Below are 22,562 nucleotides of genomic sequence, written 5' to 3' on the forward strand. Positions count from 1 at the left end.
TGGTGTGTAAAATATCAGCAATGTTCACAAGGCTGCTGTGAGGATAAAACTCAGACCCCACGATGAAGTGCCATATAGGCCGTCCCTGACCATGCAGGTGTTAGTGATTGTTGTCATGACTCCAAATCTAGGAACTGCGCGTCTATCAGGCCGGAATCCCCCTGACATCGTTGTGCTCCTTAGCTCCTGCTTTATTTCCTCTTCTGAGCAACATTTAAGTCAAGAGACAATCAGGGGCTCCCACCTGGGCCAAGCAGAGAACAAGAGACAGCTGGTGGATTTCAAGTCGGCTGAGAAAGTCACACGTAAAGAAACCACCAAGCCTTGTGGGTAGTGTGCTGAGCTTTGAACTTTTTTACCCCGGATCACCATGCAGAGGCAGGCTTCAGTCTTCTGGCTGCAGCAGAATCAGATCCTGACCATTAAACTAGCCCCCTCTCTGTCCTTGGTGTTCCAAGGGAATTAACCACCCTTTATTGTCTAAATGATGATGGGGTATGGTCCAGGTCTAGGCCCTCCTATGGCCAGCAGGCTCATTTTCAGTTCATTTCTTCACCAGATCTGCCCCAAAACCCTCTATGACCATTACAGTCTTAGGCTATTCGGTGGGACAGATGCACTAGCTCAGTCTGGTAAAAACACCTAAAAAAATGGCTTTGGAAATTAAACTCCAAGCAAACTGTCCAGGAAGCTCTTCTAATACGGCAGGAGGGACCCATCCCTATCCAATCCTCCATCCAGCCAGCCCTTCACCAGGTGCCCCAGAGCAAGCCGGCTAGTCTTCCCAAGCCTCATTTCTTCATCTACAGCTAAGGCTAACGACACCTACCTCACAGGACTGCTGTGAGGCTGAAGCCCATGTTAAACCTCTGGCTCCCAGCACAGTGCTTTCTAGGAGCCAGGGCCTGTGATAACACCTTTAGCCATCTTATTTCCTCTTCCACAGAAAAAGAGCAGGTGCAGAAAGGGCTTGACCCAGTCACAGAGCCAGTGAAAGGCAAAGCTGGGACTGAATCCTAACCTGGAAAGTTTCTATGCCAGTCCCCAGACCTTGGTTCCAATCACTAATCAAAAGCATGAATGTGAAGCCTGGCCAGAGAGACCCCCACCCCCGCGCCCCCAAGAGGTTCTGCCGTCAGCTCCCCCGCGGTCTCCTCTCTGGCTCTCCCGTTTGGTCATACCCTCCTCCGCTTGGTGTTTAGGCATCATCAGCCTGTGAGCCTGGACTCCCTTTCATGGCCTAGTACTTGAGCGTGGGCGCTTGAGTCAGAAGTCCGGGTGTGAATCCTGGCCCTGCCAATTACCAGGAGCACGGCCTCGTGCAAGCAATGTAACCATTTCTAGCCTTGCTTCCTCACCTGTAAAATGAGGATTTTTAACAGTATCTCCCTCGTGGGTTTATGGTAAAGATTAAATGGGAATTAGAGGAGATTACAGTCATGCATAGCTTAACAACAGGGATAAATAACAGGGTCCTGAAAAGTGCATTGTTAGGCAATTTCATCATTGTGTGAACAGGGAGTGTACTTACACAGACCTAGATGGTACCGCCTACTACATACCTAGGTTATATGGGATTGCCTATTGCTGCTAGGCCACAAACCTGTACAGCATGTGACTGTGCTGAATACTATAGGCAATTATAACACCAGTTGTATCTAAATATACAAAAGGTACAGTAAAAATACTGTATAAAAGCCAAAATACGGTAAACCTGTAGAGGGCACTCACCATGAATGGAGCCTGCAGGACTGGAAGTTGCTCTGAGTGAGTCAGTAGTGATGAGTGAATGTGAAAGCCTAGGGTATTACTCTACACTACCATACACTTTATAAATACCGTACACTCAGACTACATTGAATTTATTTATTTTTATTTTTTGAGATGGGATCTCAGTCACCTAGGATGGAATAAAGTGGCACAATCTCGGCTTACTGCAATCTCCATCACCCAGGCTCAAGCGATTCTCCCACCTCAGCCTCCTGAGTAGCTGCGATCACAGGCGTGTGCCACCACGTGCAGCTAATTTTTTTGTATTTTTGGTAGAGACGAGGTTTCACCAGCTGGTCTCAAACTCCTGAGCTCAAGCAATCCGCCCACCTCGTCCTCCCAAAGTGCTAGGATTACAGGTGTGAGGCACACCTGGCTACCAAATTTGTTTTTAAAATAAAGTAATTGTGCTACAATGTTACAAAGGCACAATGGCTACGATGTCACTAGGCAATAAGAATTTTGTTAGCTCCATTATAATCTTATGGGACCACCGACTGATCTTGGCCGATGAACTGAAACACTGTTATTCAGCACAGGACCCTATATAGAAAGCCCACCTAGCTCAGCAATGTCAGCCAATGTCAGCTAGTAACAAAGGCAATAACCACTGTGCCTGCAGTTATGGTCGGAAAGACAGGGCAAGCTAACCACACGAAAACAAGAGAACTAAGGAAAGACCCACTGCATTTGTTAGCCAGCTCTGCTGATTCTCTCCTGCCCTACCACATCCGCTGGCCTGTGCCCCGGCTATTTCCATAAAACAAATGTGGCAATCTATGGACAAATGATTTCTGCAGGTTGGTATGTATGAAGAAAGCAATAAAGAAATTAAGCAGGGGAGGGAGAGGTGATGGAAACTATCTTTCGGAAGATGTATTATGGCAAAAACCGTGATTACTTTTGCACCAACCTAATACTACACAAAGAAAATAATTGAAGAGATAATGAAAAGTTGACTCAATGCCCAGCTTGCTTTAAAGAGACAATCTTTTGTCATCACTGCCCCTGCTGTTCTTAGACCCTGTCCCTTGGTCAGATAGGAGATGCCCAACTTCAACCTGGAGTCATACTTGTAACTGAGGTGGGTGGGAAGAAAACAGATTGGGAGACAGATGCTCTGCCCTACATCCCCATGCGGTTCTTCTCTCACTGTGTAACCCAGGGCAGGTCATGCTGGCGGGTCTGCAAAATGAACAGACCCATATGGAGGTTTCTGATGTCCTCTCCAGTCCCAACCTCATCGTGTCTGTGATTCCTCATTCAGGGTCAATCAAAACCAGGCCATCTAACCTACTATTGTCCCACCTGGCTTTAATAACATCAATTAGCTGATTCATTTGGCCAACCTAAAACACGCCAAAGCTTTCTCTACCCCATCACACTAGTACCAACCCGTGGATGTCTAGGAAAAGATTTATTAAACACTTGTCTTTCACAAAATTCTAGCTGGCTGTCTCCACTTTGCCACATTCTAATTTAGAATTTTGGATGTTTTAATTTCACTCCCACCAGATAAAAATTCTGAAAAGAGCTTTAGAAAGATTCACCATTAATTTATATTTCAATAATTCAGAATTTGTGTAAGCCCACAGAGAAGTACAATTTTGCATTATCGTGAAAAAAGGACCAAGGGGCTAATTACTGACATAAAAGGGCAGCATTTTACCCATTTAAGCTGCTTTCACACCGTTTCAAAGCAGTCATTTAAATATAAACAGTGTTTCATTATATCCTGTTGTTATCTATTTACTGAAGAATATTCAAGGATTTCTTATTTTTAAAAATATTGGTCATTTATTTAAATTACATTAGAGTAAAATAATAAAACCACATATATTCAAAGATGGTTTTACGGGGACCGGGGAGGATGTTCTTTGCATAAATTCCTGTATCCCTTTGTATTTTGAGTTAAACCAAGTTAGCACGAAGAGGGAATGTGTCTAATGGGACTATATTTTACACGTAATAAATGCTTTAAAAAGTACCTTATGAATGATTAAATAATGGCTATGTTAAACTACTCTTTTTTCATCTTCCCAGCTTTCATCCTATACTAATTTATATAATCAAAAAGCAGCGTTTTTATAGAAATGAGAAGTGCTTTCATTTTCATTATACCACAGTTTAATGTCGTGCCCTGACCCTTGAAAAACATGAATGCAGGGACCATCTGCTTGCGTGGCATTTCTGACCTCGACAAAAGCACGGCGAAGACATGGCTTATTGTGCCCCAACAATGTACCTTACACAAGAACCTGTGCTGGAGATTCCTCCTTGGATGTGCTTCCTAGAAAGTGCTGTTGTGAATGAGCGTGGCTGCTTCCCTTTGTCGAAAGGATAAAAACCCTGTGTGTCAGGATGTGCTCTTTTTTGCCGCCACTGCTGGGAAACCTTGAGGCCAATTCCATGTCCAGGTGTCAGCAATCAGTTCCCCTCGAGCACCTTGGCAAGTAGACTTTGCTTCCATTCCCAATTGTCCCACTTTTCATCAAATTCCATTTTCTAAACCACCTCAGAGATTTTGGAAATAAGAAGGGCACAAACCCTAAATACCATAATAATAGCGAGATTTTACTATGTGTGAAAATAAAACAGATAATAAGAACACGGGACACCAGAGACATACCGGATTGGATATCATCTTCTCCAACTAACAGGGACATAAAGGCAGTATTTGTCATGAAACCAGACCGTAGCAAGCAAACATTCCAAAATAAGACTCAGTTTTTGTATTAGGAACTTATTTACCTATTAGCTACCTGGAATGAATATTTCACTCAAAAGAAACAATAGTATCTAAGCACCTGGCACTGAAAGCAAGGGAGAGAAGAATAAGTTTTGGTGCCTTTTATCTGGTCACTGGTGCAAAATAGATTCCAAAAATCTAGGGCTCAGGTTTGTGGGCTTTCTACTCTAACCAGATGCTCCAGATGCTACTAACATCCCAGAGAGAGGCCAGACCCAACCCCCAAGACTTCCTTTTGTACAGCCTAAGATACAGAACACAAGGTCACTCTGCAGAGTGAAATGACTGCTGAGGCAGTGAGATGTGGTGTGAGGTAAAAGAGTACAGGCTTAGTGAAGAACGATGTGGCAATAAACATGGATATTAAAAATGCACATACCCTCCAACCCAGAGTTTACTTCTGAGTTGTCATCCCAGACAAACATTTTCTTGCATGCACAAAGAAGCATACAAAAGGATATTCAATGCAGCATGATTTGAAACAGTAAAACTTTTGGAATTACCCTAAATGTTCATCACAAAGAAAACAAATAAACTGTGGTACATTCATACATGGAATATTTTACACCAACTATGAAGTTGTTAGATTTCTGCATACAGATATGGAAAGATCTGTAAGGTCTATTGAGTGGAAAAAAGGAAGCCATAGAATGCATATTCCCTCTTGCATGAAATTTAAAATACTCAAACTGTATTTATGTTTCAAAATGCACAGGTGATATATACATATGTACACACACGCTGTGAAAAACAATTCGGAAGGGACACACAGAAGTGATCATTGTAATTAGAAGGAGTTGGGTAGGTAAAAGGGTTTGTTACTTTATCTGTATTGTTTTAATTATTTGAAACAATTTATTCATGTATTACTTGTGTCAATTTTGAGTGATGATTTGTAGTAGGAATGCAAAATATGAAAACAAATCTAGCTGTTCTCCGACCCCACACTGTAGGTTTTCCTTCACAACAAGGCATGGGGAGCCACAGCAGCAGGCTGGAAGGCAGAAACACAGGGCTGCTGTGCTCTGCACAGGAGGTCTCAATCAATATTTGTTGAATAAAGGTGCCTCAATTTCCTTTCTTATAAATACGTCCCTTTATAGCTCTAAAAAAGTATCTGTGAGTCTATGTTATGCAGGAATCCCTGACGGACACAGGAAAAGGATTCAGAGTTAGCCCTCAGAAGAGGAGCATGGCAGGGAAAGGGAAGGAGAAACAGCATGAGCCTCTCGCCTGGCCCCTTTGAATCCCCAGGCAAAGCTAACCTAGGCCACCTCTTCCTGCCTTCCCTGGCTGGGCTCCTACAGGGCCAGCCAAGACCGGGCTCCCACCACACTCCCTGAGCAGTCTGCACCTGCCTCCCTGCCCTCCCTTGGGTCAGCCCCTGATTCCCTCCAGCCTCACCTCGCGTTCACTCATTCAATAATTTCAACAGACGTCCTGTGATTTCTAAAACTACCACTCACCTAACAGGGAGGAAGGAAAAAATTAGCAAAAATAATTGCTTTGAAGTTCTGGAGAAGAAAGTCATTTTCTCCAGCCCGGGCAGTGTCTGGGGCCCTGCTTAATTAAAGCCACCAGAGGAAGGCTTTGTCCTGCAAGGTCTGTGTCAACAATGCCCACCTCCACCTTTCCCCTAACTCACACACTCATGAGAATGAGCTCTCTCTCACTCTCTCAAACACACACACACGGGGCTGTGGGGCTGACTGATCAGTTCAGGCAGTTCCTCCTTTATCCCATCTTCAGCTATTCTGTTTCTTCCTCCATACCACCCATTTCCAGCTTTGCCTGCCCAGCCAAACACCCTTACAGCCCACAGGAATCCCAGCTGGGAGAATACCAATCTCACTTGAATTAAAAAAGGAAACCCCCCTCCACCACTCTCTTTATTTCCATGACATGAGCAGACAGGACTTGGGGACCACATCCTGTAGCTGCATGGTGGGGATGCTAACATCTACTCCTGGATCAACTGCTAACCGGCCCTCTACCCTTGCTGGGGCAGGGACACCCACCGACACCCCTCCCTTCTGCACATCTGTCCACTCAACAGTAACAGTTCACATGGTCCCTCCCTGTACACCCCACCTCCAGAATTCTAGAACCTTTTCCATTCCTTTAGGAACTTTCTTTGGTGAGAAGCTGTTGGGGGTCTGTTGGGGCGTGTCCCCACTGCCACTGGTATTTAAGACCCAAGTGTCTCTACTGCTGGGCACGCTGTCCCCCTGCATCGGGTACTTTTGACATTTGTCAGACAGTTAAAAAGTAAACAAACACCAATGAGAAAGGTTAAAAAAAGAAAACTACCCACCAATCTGCTACAGAGGTCTCTGTTTCTGATGCAATCATTGTTAAAACACCGAACTTAAGCTGAGATTAAGAAAGAAATGCATTGCTCTCACTTACAAGCAGGAGCTAAATGATAAGAAGTTACGAACACACAGAGGGAAACAACAGACACTGGGTCTACTTGAGTTGGGGGGTGGTGGAAGGAGAGAGAGGAACAGAAAAGATAACTGTTGGGTACTAGGCTTAATACCTGGGTGATGAAATAATATGTACAACAAACCTGTGCAACATGTGTTTACCTATGTAACAAACCTTCACATGTACCCCCAAACCTAAAATAAATGCTAAAAACAAAAAAAAAGAAATGTGGGAGGAAGAGCATCAGGATAAATAGCTAATGCATGCAGGGCTTAATACCCAGGTGATGGGTTGACAGGTGCGGCAAACCACCGTGGCACGCATTTACCTATGTAACAAACCTGCACATCCTGCACATGTATCCCGGAATTTAAAATAAAATAAAATTTGAAAAAAAGAAAGAAATGCATGTCCCCACATGCCCTCCTCAAAATGAGCTGAGGAAGATATACACATAGGCAACAAGTGAGGCTGACCTACTAGAGGTCAGTCAGACTCTGGCTCAGAAACCCGAGGGTGCAGGGCAGGGAGAGAATGCTGGTGACATCTTTTCAGCTCCCTTTCCAGCTGTGTCTGATGCCATTTCTACCCAGTGGACTCTTTGGCTAACTGAGTTTATAAATTGTACATACATATGCACTTTTTTTCAGCTAAGCCAATTTGAGTGAGTTGTATTCCCACAATCTGTAACCCAAAGAGTTCTGGCTAATACTCTAATATACCCAAATATCCTCACCCTAAGGTAGTCTCACTAGTGAAGGGTCTAGATGGGGAGGCTCATTGTATAAGGTATGACTATAAAATAATGATATTCACATTGTAAAAAAACAAACCAGATGAGCAAGGACCCCCCCTGGAATTCCTCTTAAGGAGTTTTAATAGTAAAAAACCTAAATTCTTCTTTTTTTTCCTTTATTTTTGAGACAGGGTCTCATTCTGTCACCTAGGCTAGAGTACAGTAACATAATCACAGCTCACTACAGTCTTGACCTCCCAGGCACAAGTAATCCCCCCACCTCAGCCTCCTGAGTAGCTGGGACCACAGGTGCACGCCACCACACCCAGCTAATTTTATTTTGGCGGGTGAGGGGGGAGACATGGAATCTCACTATGTTGCCCATTCTGGTTTTGAACTCCTGGCCTCCAGCAATCCTCCCTGCTAAGCCTCCCAAAGTGCTGGGATTACAAGCATGAGCTACCATGCCCAGCCACAAATCTCAATTAAGAGCTGGATTTTATTTTGGAAAAGCCGTCAATACTCAATCAAGTAATGCCTTTGTCAAAATGACGTAAGGCTTAACAAAAGAGATATAATTATTTGTATAGCACATAGACTGTTTCACATTGCATCATTAGGAAACCAGCTTTGGGTAAAGTTTTACCACACGAGTCCATCTACTCTGGTCATTTTGAGGCTTTCTCTCCTTCCACCATTTTTTTTTTTTTTTTTTTTTTGAGATAGTCTTGCTCTGTCACCCAGGCTAGAGTGCAGTGGTTCGATCATAGTTCCCTACAGTCTCAAACTCCTGGGCTAAACCAAGACTCCTGCCTCAGCCTCCCACAGAGCTGGGACTGCAGGCACACACCACTATGACTGGCTCGATCAATTTTTATGTGAAAGGTGACAGTCACACATCCATCCAAATAGAATCATCTGCAATGTGGCTAATATACAACATTGAACACAGAAGACAGCTTTAAAACTTACAGATTCAAAAAGTGTCAAGTACTTGTCTTTCTTCTCTCTTTAATAGTTAAACTTGCCAAGAAAGAAAGATATAATCCTGAAATTGAAGACGAACTCTGCCAGGTGTTTCCTGGGATGTCATTACCAATGGACAAAACGTCAGCCTCTCAGGCAAACATTAATCATTAGCCAATTGTTGATAATTAACTAATGATCTACAAGAATATACCATGGAGCCCTTGTATGGTCATTCATTTATTTATTCACTCATTTGACGTGCATTTCCTGATGTGCTTCCTGTGTGCCAGGCACAGGATTAAGTTCATAAGGCTATACACCCAAGTCAGACTGCGGTCTCAGCCTCTAGGAACTCATATTCTAGTTCCATCCAAAGTCACACAGCTAATCAGCCAGAGTCAGGCTGTCAGACCCCGCAGCCCATGAGCAGACCATCACACTCCATGCCACTTCCCATAACAGTTATAAACTGGGGGAAAGGGGCTGGTGTCTGTACAGGAGAGTTGGACTGGGCACAGGGGCGTCCAGAGGGAAAGCAAGTACTCAGATGTAGGCAGTCGGGGAGTGGACAAGGATCAGAGAAGGCTGAAGGGAAGAAGCAGCATATGAGCTGTCTGAGAAGAATAGACAGAACCTAGGCCTACAGAAATAAGAAAGTTCAATTCCAACGGAACGACAACCAAGCAAAGACATAGTCTTGATGATATACAGACCTAACCTCCACCATATAGGCTAAGCCCAAGGAGCCAGGTTATGAAATTGTGTTTCAGATATTATGGTTCACACCACTAGGTGCAAAAGCCATGAGATGCCGAACTACGTGACCATGCACATACAATGGACTTGATTTTTAAGCCCAGTTAACACTACACTCAGATCTCAGCCATGGAGGAAAGAAAGCAATCAAAGTAGACTGTCCCACAGCATTCCTGGCCACTGTAAGGGATCTGGCCCCCCAGGCAAGCATCCACAGCCCAGCACTGCTTCCCAGACAGGTCCCACCACTCTTGCTACTCTGAGCCCTGGAACCAGAGCACAAAATTTCCTAGACTGCTCTGCTATGAAGGCCAACACTGTGGGCTCTTTCAACCAGAGGTGCACAAGAAGGGCCGCAGACCCTAAGCTTTTCAGGAATAACACGTACACCTTCCCACTCATTCCCAGCTAAGGACCTGCAAGAAATCCAGAGGGACCTGCCACCCAAGAAAATCTGAAACATGGCTGAGAGGAAGGAATGATGGTGGTGCTTCCCCTGGGAAAGCCATTTGTTTGGTGCACACCAGCAACACTTATTTACTGAACATCTACTGTATACCCCTACCACTGCATCAGGCATGGTTGGGGATTCAGAATGCTTCACTGTTAACTGTATTCTGAAGATGCTCGAGAGGATAAGATGTGCATATAGGCCAGGCTTAGTGGCTCAAGCCTGTAATTCCAGCACTTTGGGAGGCAGAGGCGGGCGGATCACAAGGTCAGGAAATCGAGACCATCCTGGCTAACACAGTGAAACCTCGTCTCTACTAAAAATACAAAAAAATTAACCGGGCATGGTGGCAGGCGCCTGTAGTCCCAGCTACTCAGGAGGCTGAGGCAGGAAAATGGCGTGAACCCAGGAGGCAGAGCTTGCAGTGAGCCAAGATTGCACCACTGAACTCCAGCCTGGGCAACAGAGTAAGAGTCCGTCTCAAAAAAAAAAAAGATGTGCATATAAATAACAAAAAATACAGGGTATTTTATGTGCAAAATGCCACAAAAACGGTTCAGATTGTTTGGACCAGTGTCAGGAAAGGCCTCATGGAAGAAACATAATCTGAGATTATTCTTGAGCAGCTATAAGGAGAGTGACAGTAAAGAAGCGGTGGTAGAGGCCAGGTGCGGTGGCTCACACCTATAATCCTAGCACTTTGGGAGGCCAAGGTGGGTGAATCGCTGGAGTCCAGGAGTTTGGTATCAGCCTGGGCAACATGGTGAAACCCAATCTCTACAAAAAATACAAAAATCAGTCGGGTGCGGTGGCATGTGCTCATAGTCCCAGCTACTCAGGCAGTTGAGATAGGAGGATTGTTTGAGCCCCAGAGGCAGAGGTTGCAGTGAGCCAAGATCACGCCACTGCACTCCAGCCTGGGCAACTCCTTTCTCAAAAAAATAAAAGAAGGGGCAGTATGAAAGAAGAGATATTTCAAATGGAGAAGCCAGGGGGTGGACAAGTAGGGGAAGGAGGCAAGTTTAGGAACTTTTGTGGACAAATGGATGGGGCTGTAAAGGAAAGGAGTGGAGACAAAACCCAATAAAGCTGGACAAGACCAAGCTGGACCTGGCCACACTCCGGCCTTTCCCCCTTGGGCAATGGGTAGCCACTGAGGCCTCAGGATCACTTCTCTAGCGACAGTCACTTGACAGTGGAATTTGCAGGCCTTTAGAGGCAAAATGTCAATAGGCTCAAAACCCAACCTCAACAACAAGATGAGAAGACAGGAAGGAAAAGGGTCACAGACAGTGAAACTTTTGGTTTGGTTTAAAAAGCACCTGGTGGCCGGGCACGGTGGCTCACGCCTGTAATCCCAGCACTTTGGGAGGCCAAGGCGGGCAGATCATGAGGTCAAGTGATCAAGACCATCCTGGCTAACATTGTGAAACCCCACCTCTACTAAAAAATTAGCCAAGCGTGTTGGCGCACGCCTGTAGTCCCAGCTACTCAGCAGGCTGATGCAGAAGAAAGGCATGAACCCCAGAGGCAGAGCTTGCAGTGAGCCAAGATTGCACCACTGCACTCCAGCCTGGGCGACAGAGCCTCAAAAAAAAAATAAAAAAATAAAATAATAATAAAATAAAATAAAATAAAATAAAAAGCACCTGGTACATCAGGCACTTTGCTAGATAAGGGGATAGAGAGACATGGGCCATGGGCCTTCACCTCCAGGTGCTTAGTGCTGGTTTAGAGATGGCTTAGAGGTGAGTGCAGCCATCAGTAGAGATCAAGGAAGGTCTGACTTGGCAGATGAAGATCTCCATTCTGGACATTTTTAATTTCAAGCAGTTCCACACTCCAGAGAAGTCAGAGGTAGCATCGGGAGGCAGAGAACCAGGAGCAGATTACACAGACTCAAAACTGTTCAACCATGTCGGTTTGCTTATAAGAAACTGAATGATATGAAATAAAGCATTTTTCATCACAGTGAAGTATGATATTGTAATCATCCCCACTCTGACACTTGATACAGAGGCATTCCCCTCCTCTGTGCTAAAAAAAATAATAATAAAATCAATGGTATTTGCTTTCAGGAAGTGGAACTGAGGAAATACTGCTATTGACTGAACTAGGAGGGCTATTACTGTGGGAACTGAGTTGCACCGTTTCCATGACTCCAGCCTCCACTAGTCCCTGCAAGTCCATAAATGAAAGCTGCATAGAAACTTGAGAGTGTTTATATTTTTAAAAAAATAAAGAACAAAAACTATCCCTGGGAAAACTTCTGCCCCCCAAGGTAGTCTCCAAATCCCAAAACTAGCTGAGTTACATACTATCCAGAACAAAGACACATTGGATCAATGGGGATGGCCACATTTCTTAGCCAAAAAAAGTCTTAATTTTACTAGGTAACTGGTAACAGGCAGAAACATCACACATAAAGCTGGCCCTGAATCTCACTCTAACGCTCAACATGCATCTTTCCCGTGGAGCTATCAGGCAAAGAAAACCAGCAGCTTCCAGATACATGCAGCCTTGCAACTCATTTCAGCGTCTGCCCTTTGATTTTACCATTCACATTAAATGAAAGGTATTTACTACAGATGAAAAATAAGCTTCGTTTAGCTGCCTCTAAACCAATCCCAAAAATAGAGCAATCACTCTGGTACAAATTGGGTCAAATGTATTTAAAAAAAAAAAAAAAAAAAAACAGCTCCCTCACGGGAGGACCAACATGGCATGGGACCTTGCTTAGAGTCAGAAGGAAATCCACAAAGATCTTCCCTTCCCACAGTGAGAAAGTTTTTAAAGAGTCACGCAGAGTATAAATTCATCTGGCCATGTGACCATCCAAGTGAAAGCAAGACACAAAGTTGAATGCCATGAGTTTCAGAATACTCTGTGAAGAGGTCAAAGGAATATATGTTGGCTTTTAGAAAGGCCCGCCAAATTAACACACTGCCAAATCTCCCAAAAAAAAAAAAAAAAAAAAAAAAAGTCCAAAGCTTAAGAATTGTCAAGAAAGGATTCACTGGAGAGGGGGGTGCAAAAGGGAAAGATTAATCCATTTCCTGTATTTTATTTCCTGACTTCTTAGCTGAGAAATCCAAATGGTCTGACAGTGCTTATATCAGTGCCCTGAATTTCCCTGGGAAAAATTCAGAATATTAATTGGCTTACACATGCAGCTACATTAATTATTCCATTGATCTGAATTAATCTGCCTTTCTGAAAGGTATTTATTTTCTAAGTTTGTTTAATCATGTTCTCTTGAGCTACGAAAAGCAACAATCTGGGTCACCATCCACGTCGTTAAATTTGGTAACAAGGCTAACACCATCTGTGGCCTAGACTACGATGATCTATCTCCATTGATGGGAGGCTTTCCCCCACTTCTGCTTTTTCTTTAAAACAATCATCTAATGTCACATGTCTACAAAGAAATCAAAAGCTACATAAAATGTCCAAAGTTACACAAGTGATCTCTCGCATTGTCCAAATATATACTACCAGTGTTTGTGTGGTTATCCAACTCCCATTTATAGTTGTATTTTCAGCATCAATTCCCAAAATTTTTAGAAAATTCTCTAGATATCAAACTACTAAAGCCCACATACAAATAGACATCACATTACATCTGAAATGTGCCACAACATTTTAAATGTAACATGAAATCCTGTACATAAATCGTTAAGGCTTATTCACAAGAGCATAATTTCACTATCTTCAGAAGCCAGCAGAGCTCTCCCACACAAGGGAGAGCCTAGTGTGTTTGCCTTTACAACGCTCGCTCAGTTAGGAACATCCAGCCCTGCTAAAATAGAGCTTCAACATGAGAAGCCAAAAACAAACGGAACCAGCTAAGAGAAGAGAAGAAAAACAATAGAGTTTCCTGTTATCCAGAATGGGCTCCCCTTCATCTCCCATTCTGCATGGCTTCTGATTGCAAAGAACCAATCCTTGCAAGAAGGATGCTGCAGCACCAGAAAAATCCTGAAATGGCTTCTGAATCATCAAAGAAAGATTGCAGAATGTCAGAGGTAAAAACGATTCTAGCAATCTTCTTACCCAATCCTCCTAATTGCCAGGTGGCTGCACAGCAATGCAGAAAGGTATGAGAAATGACCCCAAATACAGCTAGTTGACAGGTGAGTGGGACAAGATCCTAGTCCCAGTCTAGTACTCTTTAGTGCTTTTTATTTAAAACTATATCAACCTTTCCCAAAGGAAGTTCCATCGACCACTGGTTCCATGATGTTAAAGTCTTTTGCCAAAAAAAAAAAAAAAAAAAAAAGTTTAAAGAATTCATGACTGATTACTTTTAGGGACTAGCTGAATTAAACAAAAGGAAACCTGTTTTTTAACTGCAGAACTTCCCAAAGCTTTTACTAAGCTAATGTGCACTATAAATCTTTAAGAAGGCAGCAAAGTATATGGAAGCATCCTGATTTATTTAACCATACAATCATTTTCTCTTGGAGCATTTCATAGGACGTGGAGTAGAAACTTTAATATTATACCATGTATTCAATAATATCATGTATTATTCTCCAAATTATGCTCTATGTAGATTTATTAGTTTTGTTACACTCTACTTCTCTAAAAATAGTTCATCTACAAAGTCTACGATAATTCTCTACTTACCAGAACAACTGACCAAAGTACCCACCACTCCCAAGAACACTAGATTTAAAAAAAAAAGAAAAGAAAAGAAAAAAGCTAATATTATCAGGAAAAGAATGGTAGCAAAAACTTATGTGGAGATAACAGTTATTTTAAAATCTGCTCCAAATCTCTTCCATAAAAATTCCATATCTATTTATGAAAGATTCATGACTTGAAATACTTTCATTCAGTATAAATTTGAGAATACAGGTTAAAACAAACAAACAAACAAAAAACCACTGTTGCAAAGCTCCAAGAAACACGACATGCATGGCTGTAAACTTCAACCACCCAGAAGGCCAGCTGCCAGTTTAAGTATAGAAGCAAATGATAACCATATGCCAGGACCAGCAGGAACTCTAAGGACACTTACCAAGTTATGATTTGTTGAATTAGAATCATCTTCAGGGAATGGGATGTAAATAGCTAAGGCCACACAATTGGCAAAAATAGCCAATAATATAAATACGTCAAATGGTCTGAAAAAATGTGTTAAGGTATATATGTGTTATGGAAACACGAACCATGTCCCTCATCACACTCCCGATCACATCACTTTCGAAGCACCTTTAAAAGGAAAATGACATACACAAATCCTATTGGGGCTGACTGCTGTGACTTCTAGGTTTTCAGCAGAAGTAATCATCAGTGGTCATCTCAGAGTGGAGCCTCCTACCAAATGACCTCTCCGTGTCCTTTTCTTCTGTTGCAAGGATCATGTCACACTCATTCTTCAGCTGCACACTGTATATTAAAACCTAACAGTACATCCAATTAGGGCACTGTGTGAACCAGGTTTCTGCTTCTTACAGGTTTAAAAGTGACAAGAGCCTAAGTTCCCAGCTGTGGTAGACACAGAGAAATCATCACGGGATAAATGTCTTCTGCAGATCCTTGCCTCCATGTGTTAGAGCCATTTTCTCAGGGGCTATTCTTGGCAGGGTCAGCCTAAATCGCCTGTCTGGACTGGGCCAGGCCAAGCCACCAGGACCTTCTCATTCTACCTGTGACTTTCTCATGGCATATTCCAATACCTCAGATGTGATCAGCAGCGAGCCAGGCTTCAGCTCCCGCCTCTGCTTTCTCTGCTAGAGGAATCGATGGCTATAAGTGTTTCAGATTAGAGCTGGACTGGAGCTCAGTTTATAATATGCTGTTACTGTGCTCAATTTGTAAACAAATTAAATTAAAAAGCCATAAGAAATCAGCATCAGACATGTTCAAAGTAGGCTTTAACATTTCTCAATCTCGGTGGTCTGTCTGGAAGAATCACTTTGAGATTAGCCTTCAAGAGATACTTACCTAAACATTCTGGTGTTATTAAGAGACATTGTCGAAACTGGCAATACAAAATTTGACATCTGCCAAAATGATTGTTTTTCTTCTTTGGGTTTTCAGCCTTTCCAAATATAAGGTTTTGTGAGCACCAGCCTCATCTGCAATTCCTGGGCTTGATTTTACCACAGTGCTTCGCCTATACACTCATCCACAAGAGGCATGGCCACGGTTTAACTAAACACTTCAAGGTACTTAAAACTGGAGCATACGAACAGACTATTCTCCATTCATCCTGACATACTTCTGGGAAATCCAAAAATGCCACAGGAAACAAATACTCTTTACTTCTCTAGAGATATCTTTTTTTTTTTTTTTTTTTTTTGAGATGGGGTCTCACTGTCACCAAGGCTGGAGTGCACTGGCGCAATCTCAACGTGCTGCAACCTCCGCCTCCCAGGCTCAAGCCATCCTCCCACCTCAGCCTCCCAAGTAGCTGGAACTGCAGTCATGTGCCACCACGCCAGCTAATTTTTTTTTTTAAGTAGAGACAGGGGTTTTGCCATGTTGCCCAGACTGGTCTTGAACTCCTGGACTCAAGCAATCTGCTCACTTCTGGACTCGCAATCTGCTCACCTCAGCCTCCCAAAGTGCTGGAATTACAGGCGTGAGCCACCGTGCCCGGCCTCTGGAGAGATCTTGAGTTTCATAAAACCTTCATCTTCGAAGAGCTTTCATAACTCAACGAAAAAAGGCAATGAATAACATTATTCCTTTACTAATTTTGATGGGTTTTTTTTTTTAAGCCAGTCAGCTTTAATTCACATTGGTTCTCTCAACTCATCTAATATTATAAAATCTTTTTCACCCAGGGATCCAACTTTCAGACAGCCCACCTTAAGACTTCAGAATTCCCTTTCCATTTTTCCGTTGTGCAGGTCCCCACTGAAATCTAACGTCAAGGGCCCCAATGTTGTTCTCTATAGAAACACAATAGTTTCCTCCCTCCCTCTTTCTTCGATTCTTCCTTTTCAATTTCCCAATACCTAAATGATAAACCAGCACATCTGAGAAATACTAACACTGTTCAGGAAGACTAAATACAAGTTGTATTTTTTTTTCTTTATGTTGGTCCAGTTTTAGTCTCCAGGTACAAGTGGATATCATCTCACTGCCATAAGATTTTCACAAGTGAAGCACAACAGAGCAATAGAGAAATAGATGGGTCTGATCCTAACAATTCCTTCTGATAAGGAGAACATCCCTCACTCCTCCAGGGGGCAGGACACTCTGTCATGCCTGTCTGTAAAAACAAATGACCCTTGACCCTGGCTCTCCCACTGTGGATGGGGCCTTGATAGAGCTGCCCCAGGTGGAAAGGATTTGTATAGCCTGCTCCCTGAATTAGAAGGAAACTGTCATTAAAAAAAAAAAAAAAACATATATTGCTTAAGGATCTATCTATTTTACAAACTGTCCCGTTTGTAAACAGGCTTCTCCCTGAATTGGCAGCCACATCCCCTAATTCCTGTACACATGTGTCTGGCAACTGGGAAAGGGAGACAGCAGCGTGATCCAGGAATTCACTCTGTATGCAAAAATTGCTATGTACACATTACTGCACACAAAGAGAAACAGCATCAGGCCTCCCACCTACTCCACACAAAAGTAGTGACCCTACAAAGAGGTCTCTGCTTACTCAGAGTCATGTCAAGCCAGTCCGAGGTCTTCCTGGCAAGGTACAGCCATTGTCATGACTCTAGCAATGCCACTGGGCCACATGCTGGCTTACCCAGCTCCCTCCTCATTCTCAGACTAGAGAACTTCAAAAGAAAATGCACACACACAACCCCAGCTATGTGAGAGACACCATAACTCACTCTAGAGAAGGGACATCTGTTGCAAAATGAAAAAGCACACGAGAACCCCTCAAATCCTACCCTAGCATTTGGCTGCTCTCTCCAAAATCTTTCTAGACAGTTACCTCATTTTAACTCCTGTCCATTAGCACAGAAAATAGCCAACTAAACACAGAGGGCATGCAAATAGCTGCCGAGCTGGATCCTCAAATTATAAGGGGATTTCAGCTCCACTTTCTAGCTGGCTGCCAACATCCTCCCTTTTTGGTGCGGCCCCTCCATCCTTCTGGGCCTGGTGGAGGGAGTTCCTATATTCATACCCCCTCCTATAGTTAGGAACTGTTCTAAGGCCCCTGACAGTTCCAAACACACTTCTGGGGAAAGGAAATGCTTTATTTTACCCAGACCAATGAATCATCTGCCTAATTAAAAAGCCATTTGCTCAGAAAGAAGGCCTCAGTCAATCTTCTCTGAAGAGTGGCAGTAACTGGAGGTTGGCCTCCAGATTTAGGGAAGGGGTTAAGCAGGCTGAAGCACAATCGTTTTCCAAGATCTGGGACATGACAGCCATTCTGGGGCATTTGGAGTTCAATTTTAAAAATACAAAGGAGACACCCAGAAATGTAACTCCAGTCCAAGGACATAGACAGAATTTTTTATAAAGGCAGCAACTGCAAATTCCTCTACTGAAAGGGCTGTTCTATAACTCATAAGGGCTCAGGAGGAAGAGGCAAACACAAACCTCTCCCTTCACTGGCTCCCTCATGCTCACGTTCCAAATGCTTCTTTGGAACTTGTCAAAAGGAAATTGAAGGAAGTTATAGCATTGATCAGAAAAAAAAAAATCAAAAGTAATCTCTCCCTAGGAAGCATGTGCTCACATCTGTAGCTACCTGAATAATTAGAATCACCAAATGTCAGACTAGAAGCAACCTTAGCATTAATTGTAGTTGCAGAAGCAAATTTCAAACATCAGAATGAGAAGACTCTACTAAAGGTCAAAAATGTATTCCCTTCAAACAGAGTCTCATACAGTCTTTTTTTTCTATACCTTGTTTGCAATAGGTTCAATGCATGCTATTGCCCAAAAACAACACTGAATTTAAAACTAACCATCTAATGTCCAATGACCAAAGGTTGGTTTCACATTTTAATTATCTACCCCTGTGAAGTTTCAGGCTGTCACTCCCTCCCCCCACTACTACTACTATACACACAACCAGACAGTGAGCTAAATATACCCATACAGCCACCCCTCTGCAACCCGAGGAGACAGGAAGGTATATACAATGAAACCCCTTATATACAACTTCTGTTACTCGCATTCCAGACTGCTACAGCTTTGTGTCACTTCAGAAAGCAAATCCTTTTAAAAAACAGATGATAAAAGAGAAAATGAGAAAGACTTCCCCCAAAAAAAGGATACTTCCATTCCACTATACTAATGCAGGCTCTTCGGATGGGGTTATTGAGTGATAAACAGAAAAGGGCGCGGGCAGGTCGGCTGTTGGACGAGTTACCCTGTTTTTTGCTCTTGGCGTATTGCTGACGTTTTCTTTGGGAGAGAGATCCTACAGGTGGGGGTGCAGAGGTGCTCATAGTTTGGGCAGCCTTGGCCTGTCTAGCAGCATCGATTGCAGCTTGCCAGGACAGGACAGTTTGCTTGGAGCTATTCGGCTGAGAAGTTGGTCCTTCACCAGAAAGAGGGAGTCTGGTGCCTCTTGCATAGTTTGCCTCTGGGGAGAAGGAGAAAAACAAAGATTTTTTTTTTTAATGAGGATCCAATGTGTAGGAGAAAAAAATCAAAGGTTGTCTCCCATCAATAACGGGGGAATCATTCATTCCTATGTTTCCATTTTGAATCTCATGTCCTATTTTTCACAAGCTGGGCTTTAGTCAGCTAGAGAGTCAAGAAAAGTCCACGAGCTCTGGTCTCAGTGTCAATCACACAGGATCACTGCTGCATCACACCCAGTGGGGTTAGTACTCCTTCACATCATGTCTTCACAAAGGGTCTTTTAGTGCATTTCTTCTGACAAAACTGAGGTCATTCCCATATTTACTCCACATCTCTGATTTGTAAAACCCATCTATCTCTAATGAGTTAACAGATACATACAACAGCTTTTCTCTAACATAACTACCACCATCACCAAGGGGGAAAAAAAAGCAGTACCAATAATTCAATAGTCTTAATCATTTTCAGAGTGTTACTCCAACAGCTTTCCACAGCCACAAATGCATTTTTTTTCAGTACGGAAAAAAAATCTTCCATAGGCACCCAGGCAATACCAAAAACCCCATAACAAATATCTAGATTATGCACTGACACTTCCTGCAAATGAAAATTCATGATGCTTGGGACTCATTTCCTCCACAGGCTTCCGAAAACAGAAAACATCTTTAGGGCTTTTTTGCATTTTAAATTGCAGCAGCATCAGCCAAGCCAGCATCCAGAGAGACAGACAAGGCAGTCAGCCTGCACCCCTACACCTAGGATAGACTGCCTGGATTATGCCAGGGGCCTCGAGGCCTAAGAGGGAATTATCTCCGTGTAGGTTGATATCCAGGTGCACACAAGGCAGAAACCCAAGGAGGCTCCCTATGCGAGGCCCCTGCCAGCTTTGGGTCAGGCCATCTCCCAGGCAGATCTCCCAGGCACCTGCCGCCTTCCGCCACAGTCTCCTCACTGAAGCAGAAGTGAGAGAGGTGACAGAAAGGTAGAGAGATGGGCGTTTGCAAAGCCAATTATTGCTAAGTAAAGAGTCAAAGCAAGCACGGGTCTGAAGGCCTGAGAAGGGCGCAAAGCGGGGCGAGCGGCGGGCAATCGCAGCGGGGGACGAGTCATGTCAAGCTTCTCCCTAGGGGAGCGCTCACCCGGAAAGGCTTCCAGCCAACAGGGGTTGGGGGGCACTGGCGGTCTCCAAAGGGGAGGGCTGGCCAGGAGCTGCTCCATCCTCCCTCGACCCAGTCCCGGCCGGCGTGGAAGCTGCACGTGGTGCCCGGGCCAGAGCTGGGGAGGGGAGCCCCACAGCGGCAGCGGCTCCCCGGGCATTGCTAGGTTACCGACGTGTGCACAGCCGGCGACGGGAGCGGGAACGCACGCTCCACCACAGCCCCTTTCCCCGATACCGAGACCGGGCCTCCCCCGCGAGGGAAAGGGTGTGCTTCACCCACCGGCACGGAGAGCGAAACCGGGCAATCCTAGAATTTTCCGGATGCCACCAGGGACCTTCTTCCTAGTCAACGAGGGGGCGGGGGAGGAGTGGAAGGCGAGAAGAGGCTGGCAAGGGGGCTCTGGCTGAAGACTTGCGGCCCCCTGACATCGCTCGGGGGCGTTGAAGGAAAGTTGAGCCCGAGGACACTGAACCCAAATCACCCCGACTCGCCGCCCCTCCGGCTGCACAGCGCTCCACATACTCCACGGCCGCCCCCACCCCACAAATGCAGAATTAACTCTGACATTCAGGGCCTGGAGGGGAGCGCGGAGTGGCTGTCACGCATGTCCCCTCTCTGTGTAGACGACACCGAGCTGGCAGCACCCTCTCCAACCCCCTCAACCCACCCAGCGCCGCGGGGAAGGGGGAGGGGGCTGGAGGACCATGACAGGATCGGATTTGGCAGCGGGTGCCCGGGCTCTGGCTGCTCACCGTTCGCGTGGTCCGCTTGCTGCTGCCGTTGATGCTGCATTTTTTTCATCATCATCATCATCATCATCCACGAACATTTATTGAGCGACTACTGTGTGCAGGGCACTGTGCTGGGCGTTGGGGCGGGGGCGGAATGGGGAAGGGGATCACCAATAGGTAGGAGCCGCGGTCCCTGCCCTTATTCTCGCTTCAGCAGGGGGTGGGGAGGGACGGGGACAAATAACAGAAAATAAGGATAATTGATTAAAAAAAAACCGCTCGCCGCCCAAGCTCTCTTTTCCAAAAATGGAGCAAAATAAACTTTTTAAAAAAATAAAATCCAATGTATATATTATCTTAATAATATATACATGTAATTTTTTGCTGCAAAGGAGAACTGGCTTGTCCCCTCCTCTAGCGGAGAGACGCCGCGGTGATGCCGGCCCGGCCGCCGGGGCCGCTCGGCGCGCCCCCCATGCCCGCCAGTCCGCCCGCCCGCCGCGGTGCCCGGTGCCCGCCGCCGCCGCCCGCGCCGCCGCTGGCTCGGGACCGCGGGCAGCCGGAGCTCACATCCGGGGACGGAGGCGCTCGCTCGCTCGCCCGCCCGCTCGCTCCGCTCCCGCCGCGCCGCGCCGCGCCGCACGCCGGCTTCGCCCTGGCGACGCTGCGCGCCCGCCGCCGTCCCCCGCCCTCCGCCCGCCCCGAGCCGCCCACGGCCCGCGCCGCGCCCCGGCGGGTCTGCAGCCCGGCGCGGGGTTCTGCCTGGCACCGCCTGCGCGCTCGGGGTGGCCGCCGCGTGGGACTTGGGGTGCCGCCACCCCGGCCTGGCTCGGCTGACCTGCGGGCTCCAAAGGGTTAAGCGCGCTCCATCCGCGGGCTGCCCAGTTAACCCCCTCCGCGCCGCACGGTGCGCTCTCCCCCCGGGACCCGGAGGAGGCAGGCGGCGCCAGTGGCTCCCGCGGCGCTGGGGTGCGGATGAACCGCTCCTCCCCGCGCATTTCTGGGCTAGGGGGACAGCTCGGGCTCCCGCTGCGGCCCCGACTCCGCGCCGGCCTCCCTCTGCGCACACCTGGAGGAGGCCCCGCCCCCAGGGAGCACAGGTGCTAGCGGGCGGTAGCGGCTGCGGTCTCCGAGCGCACCCTAGTCAAGGCTCGGCCGGGCTCCCTGGCTGCTCCGGAGCAGGGCAGGCGCGCCCTGCTTTTCTCGGGCCCTTTCTGGAATCGGGGGGATGGGGTAGCCCGGCTCTGTAGAGAGCACTCACTACCCCAGGTAACTGCCTGCAGCTGGA

The 22,562-nt window shown here is 45.6% G+C and overlaps 1 protein-coding gene across 7 annotated transcripts in view; it reads right to left on the reverse strand.

The window, feature by feature from the left end:
- Positions 1–22,337, reverse strand: part of CACNA1D (calcium voltage-gated channel subunit alpha1 D) — a 321,052-nt gene extending 298,715 nt beyond the window's left edge. For 6 of the 7 annotated variants that reach the window (XM_055273856.2, XM_055273854.2, XM_063645655.1 and 3 more), the window contains exons 1-3: positions 21,296–21,923; positions 19,072–19,381; positions 14,885–14,990 (exon numbers count right to left, since the gene is read on the reverse strand). In XM_055273856.2, coding sequence (XP_055129831.1) covers positions 14,885–14,990; positions 19,072–19,381; positions 21,296–21,362 — 483 coding nt within the window. In that variant the 5' untranslated portion in view covers positions 21,363–21,923. Of the gene's footprint in view, positions 1–14,884; positions 14,991–19,071; positions 19,382–21,295; positions 21,924–22,112 lie in introns of those variants that run through there. The other variant, XM_063645661.1, reaches the window with a different exon arrangement.
- Between the last annotated feature and the right edge of the window lie 225 nt (positions 22,338–22,562).

This window comes from Symphalangus syndactylus, chromosome 1 (assembly GCF_028878055.3).
Source record: "Symphalangus syndactylus isolate Jambi chromosome 1, NHGRI_mSymSyn1-v2.1_pri, whole genome shotgun sequence".
Taxonomy (NCBI): Eukaryota; Metazoa; Chordata; class Mammalia; order Primates; family Hylobatidae; genus Symphalangus; species Symphalangus syndactylus.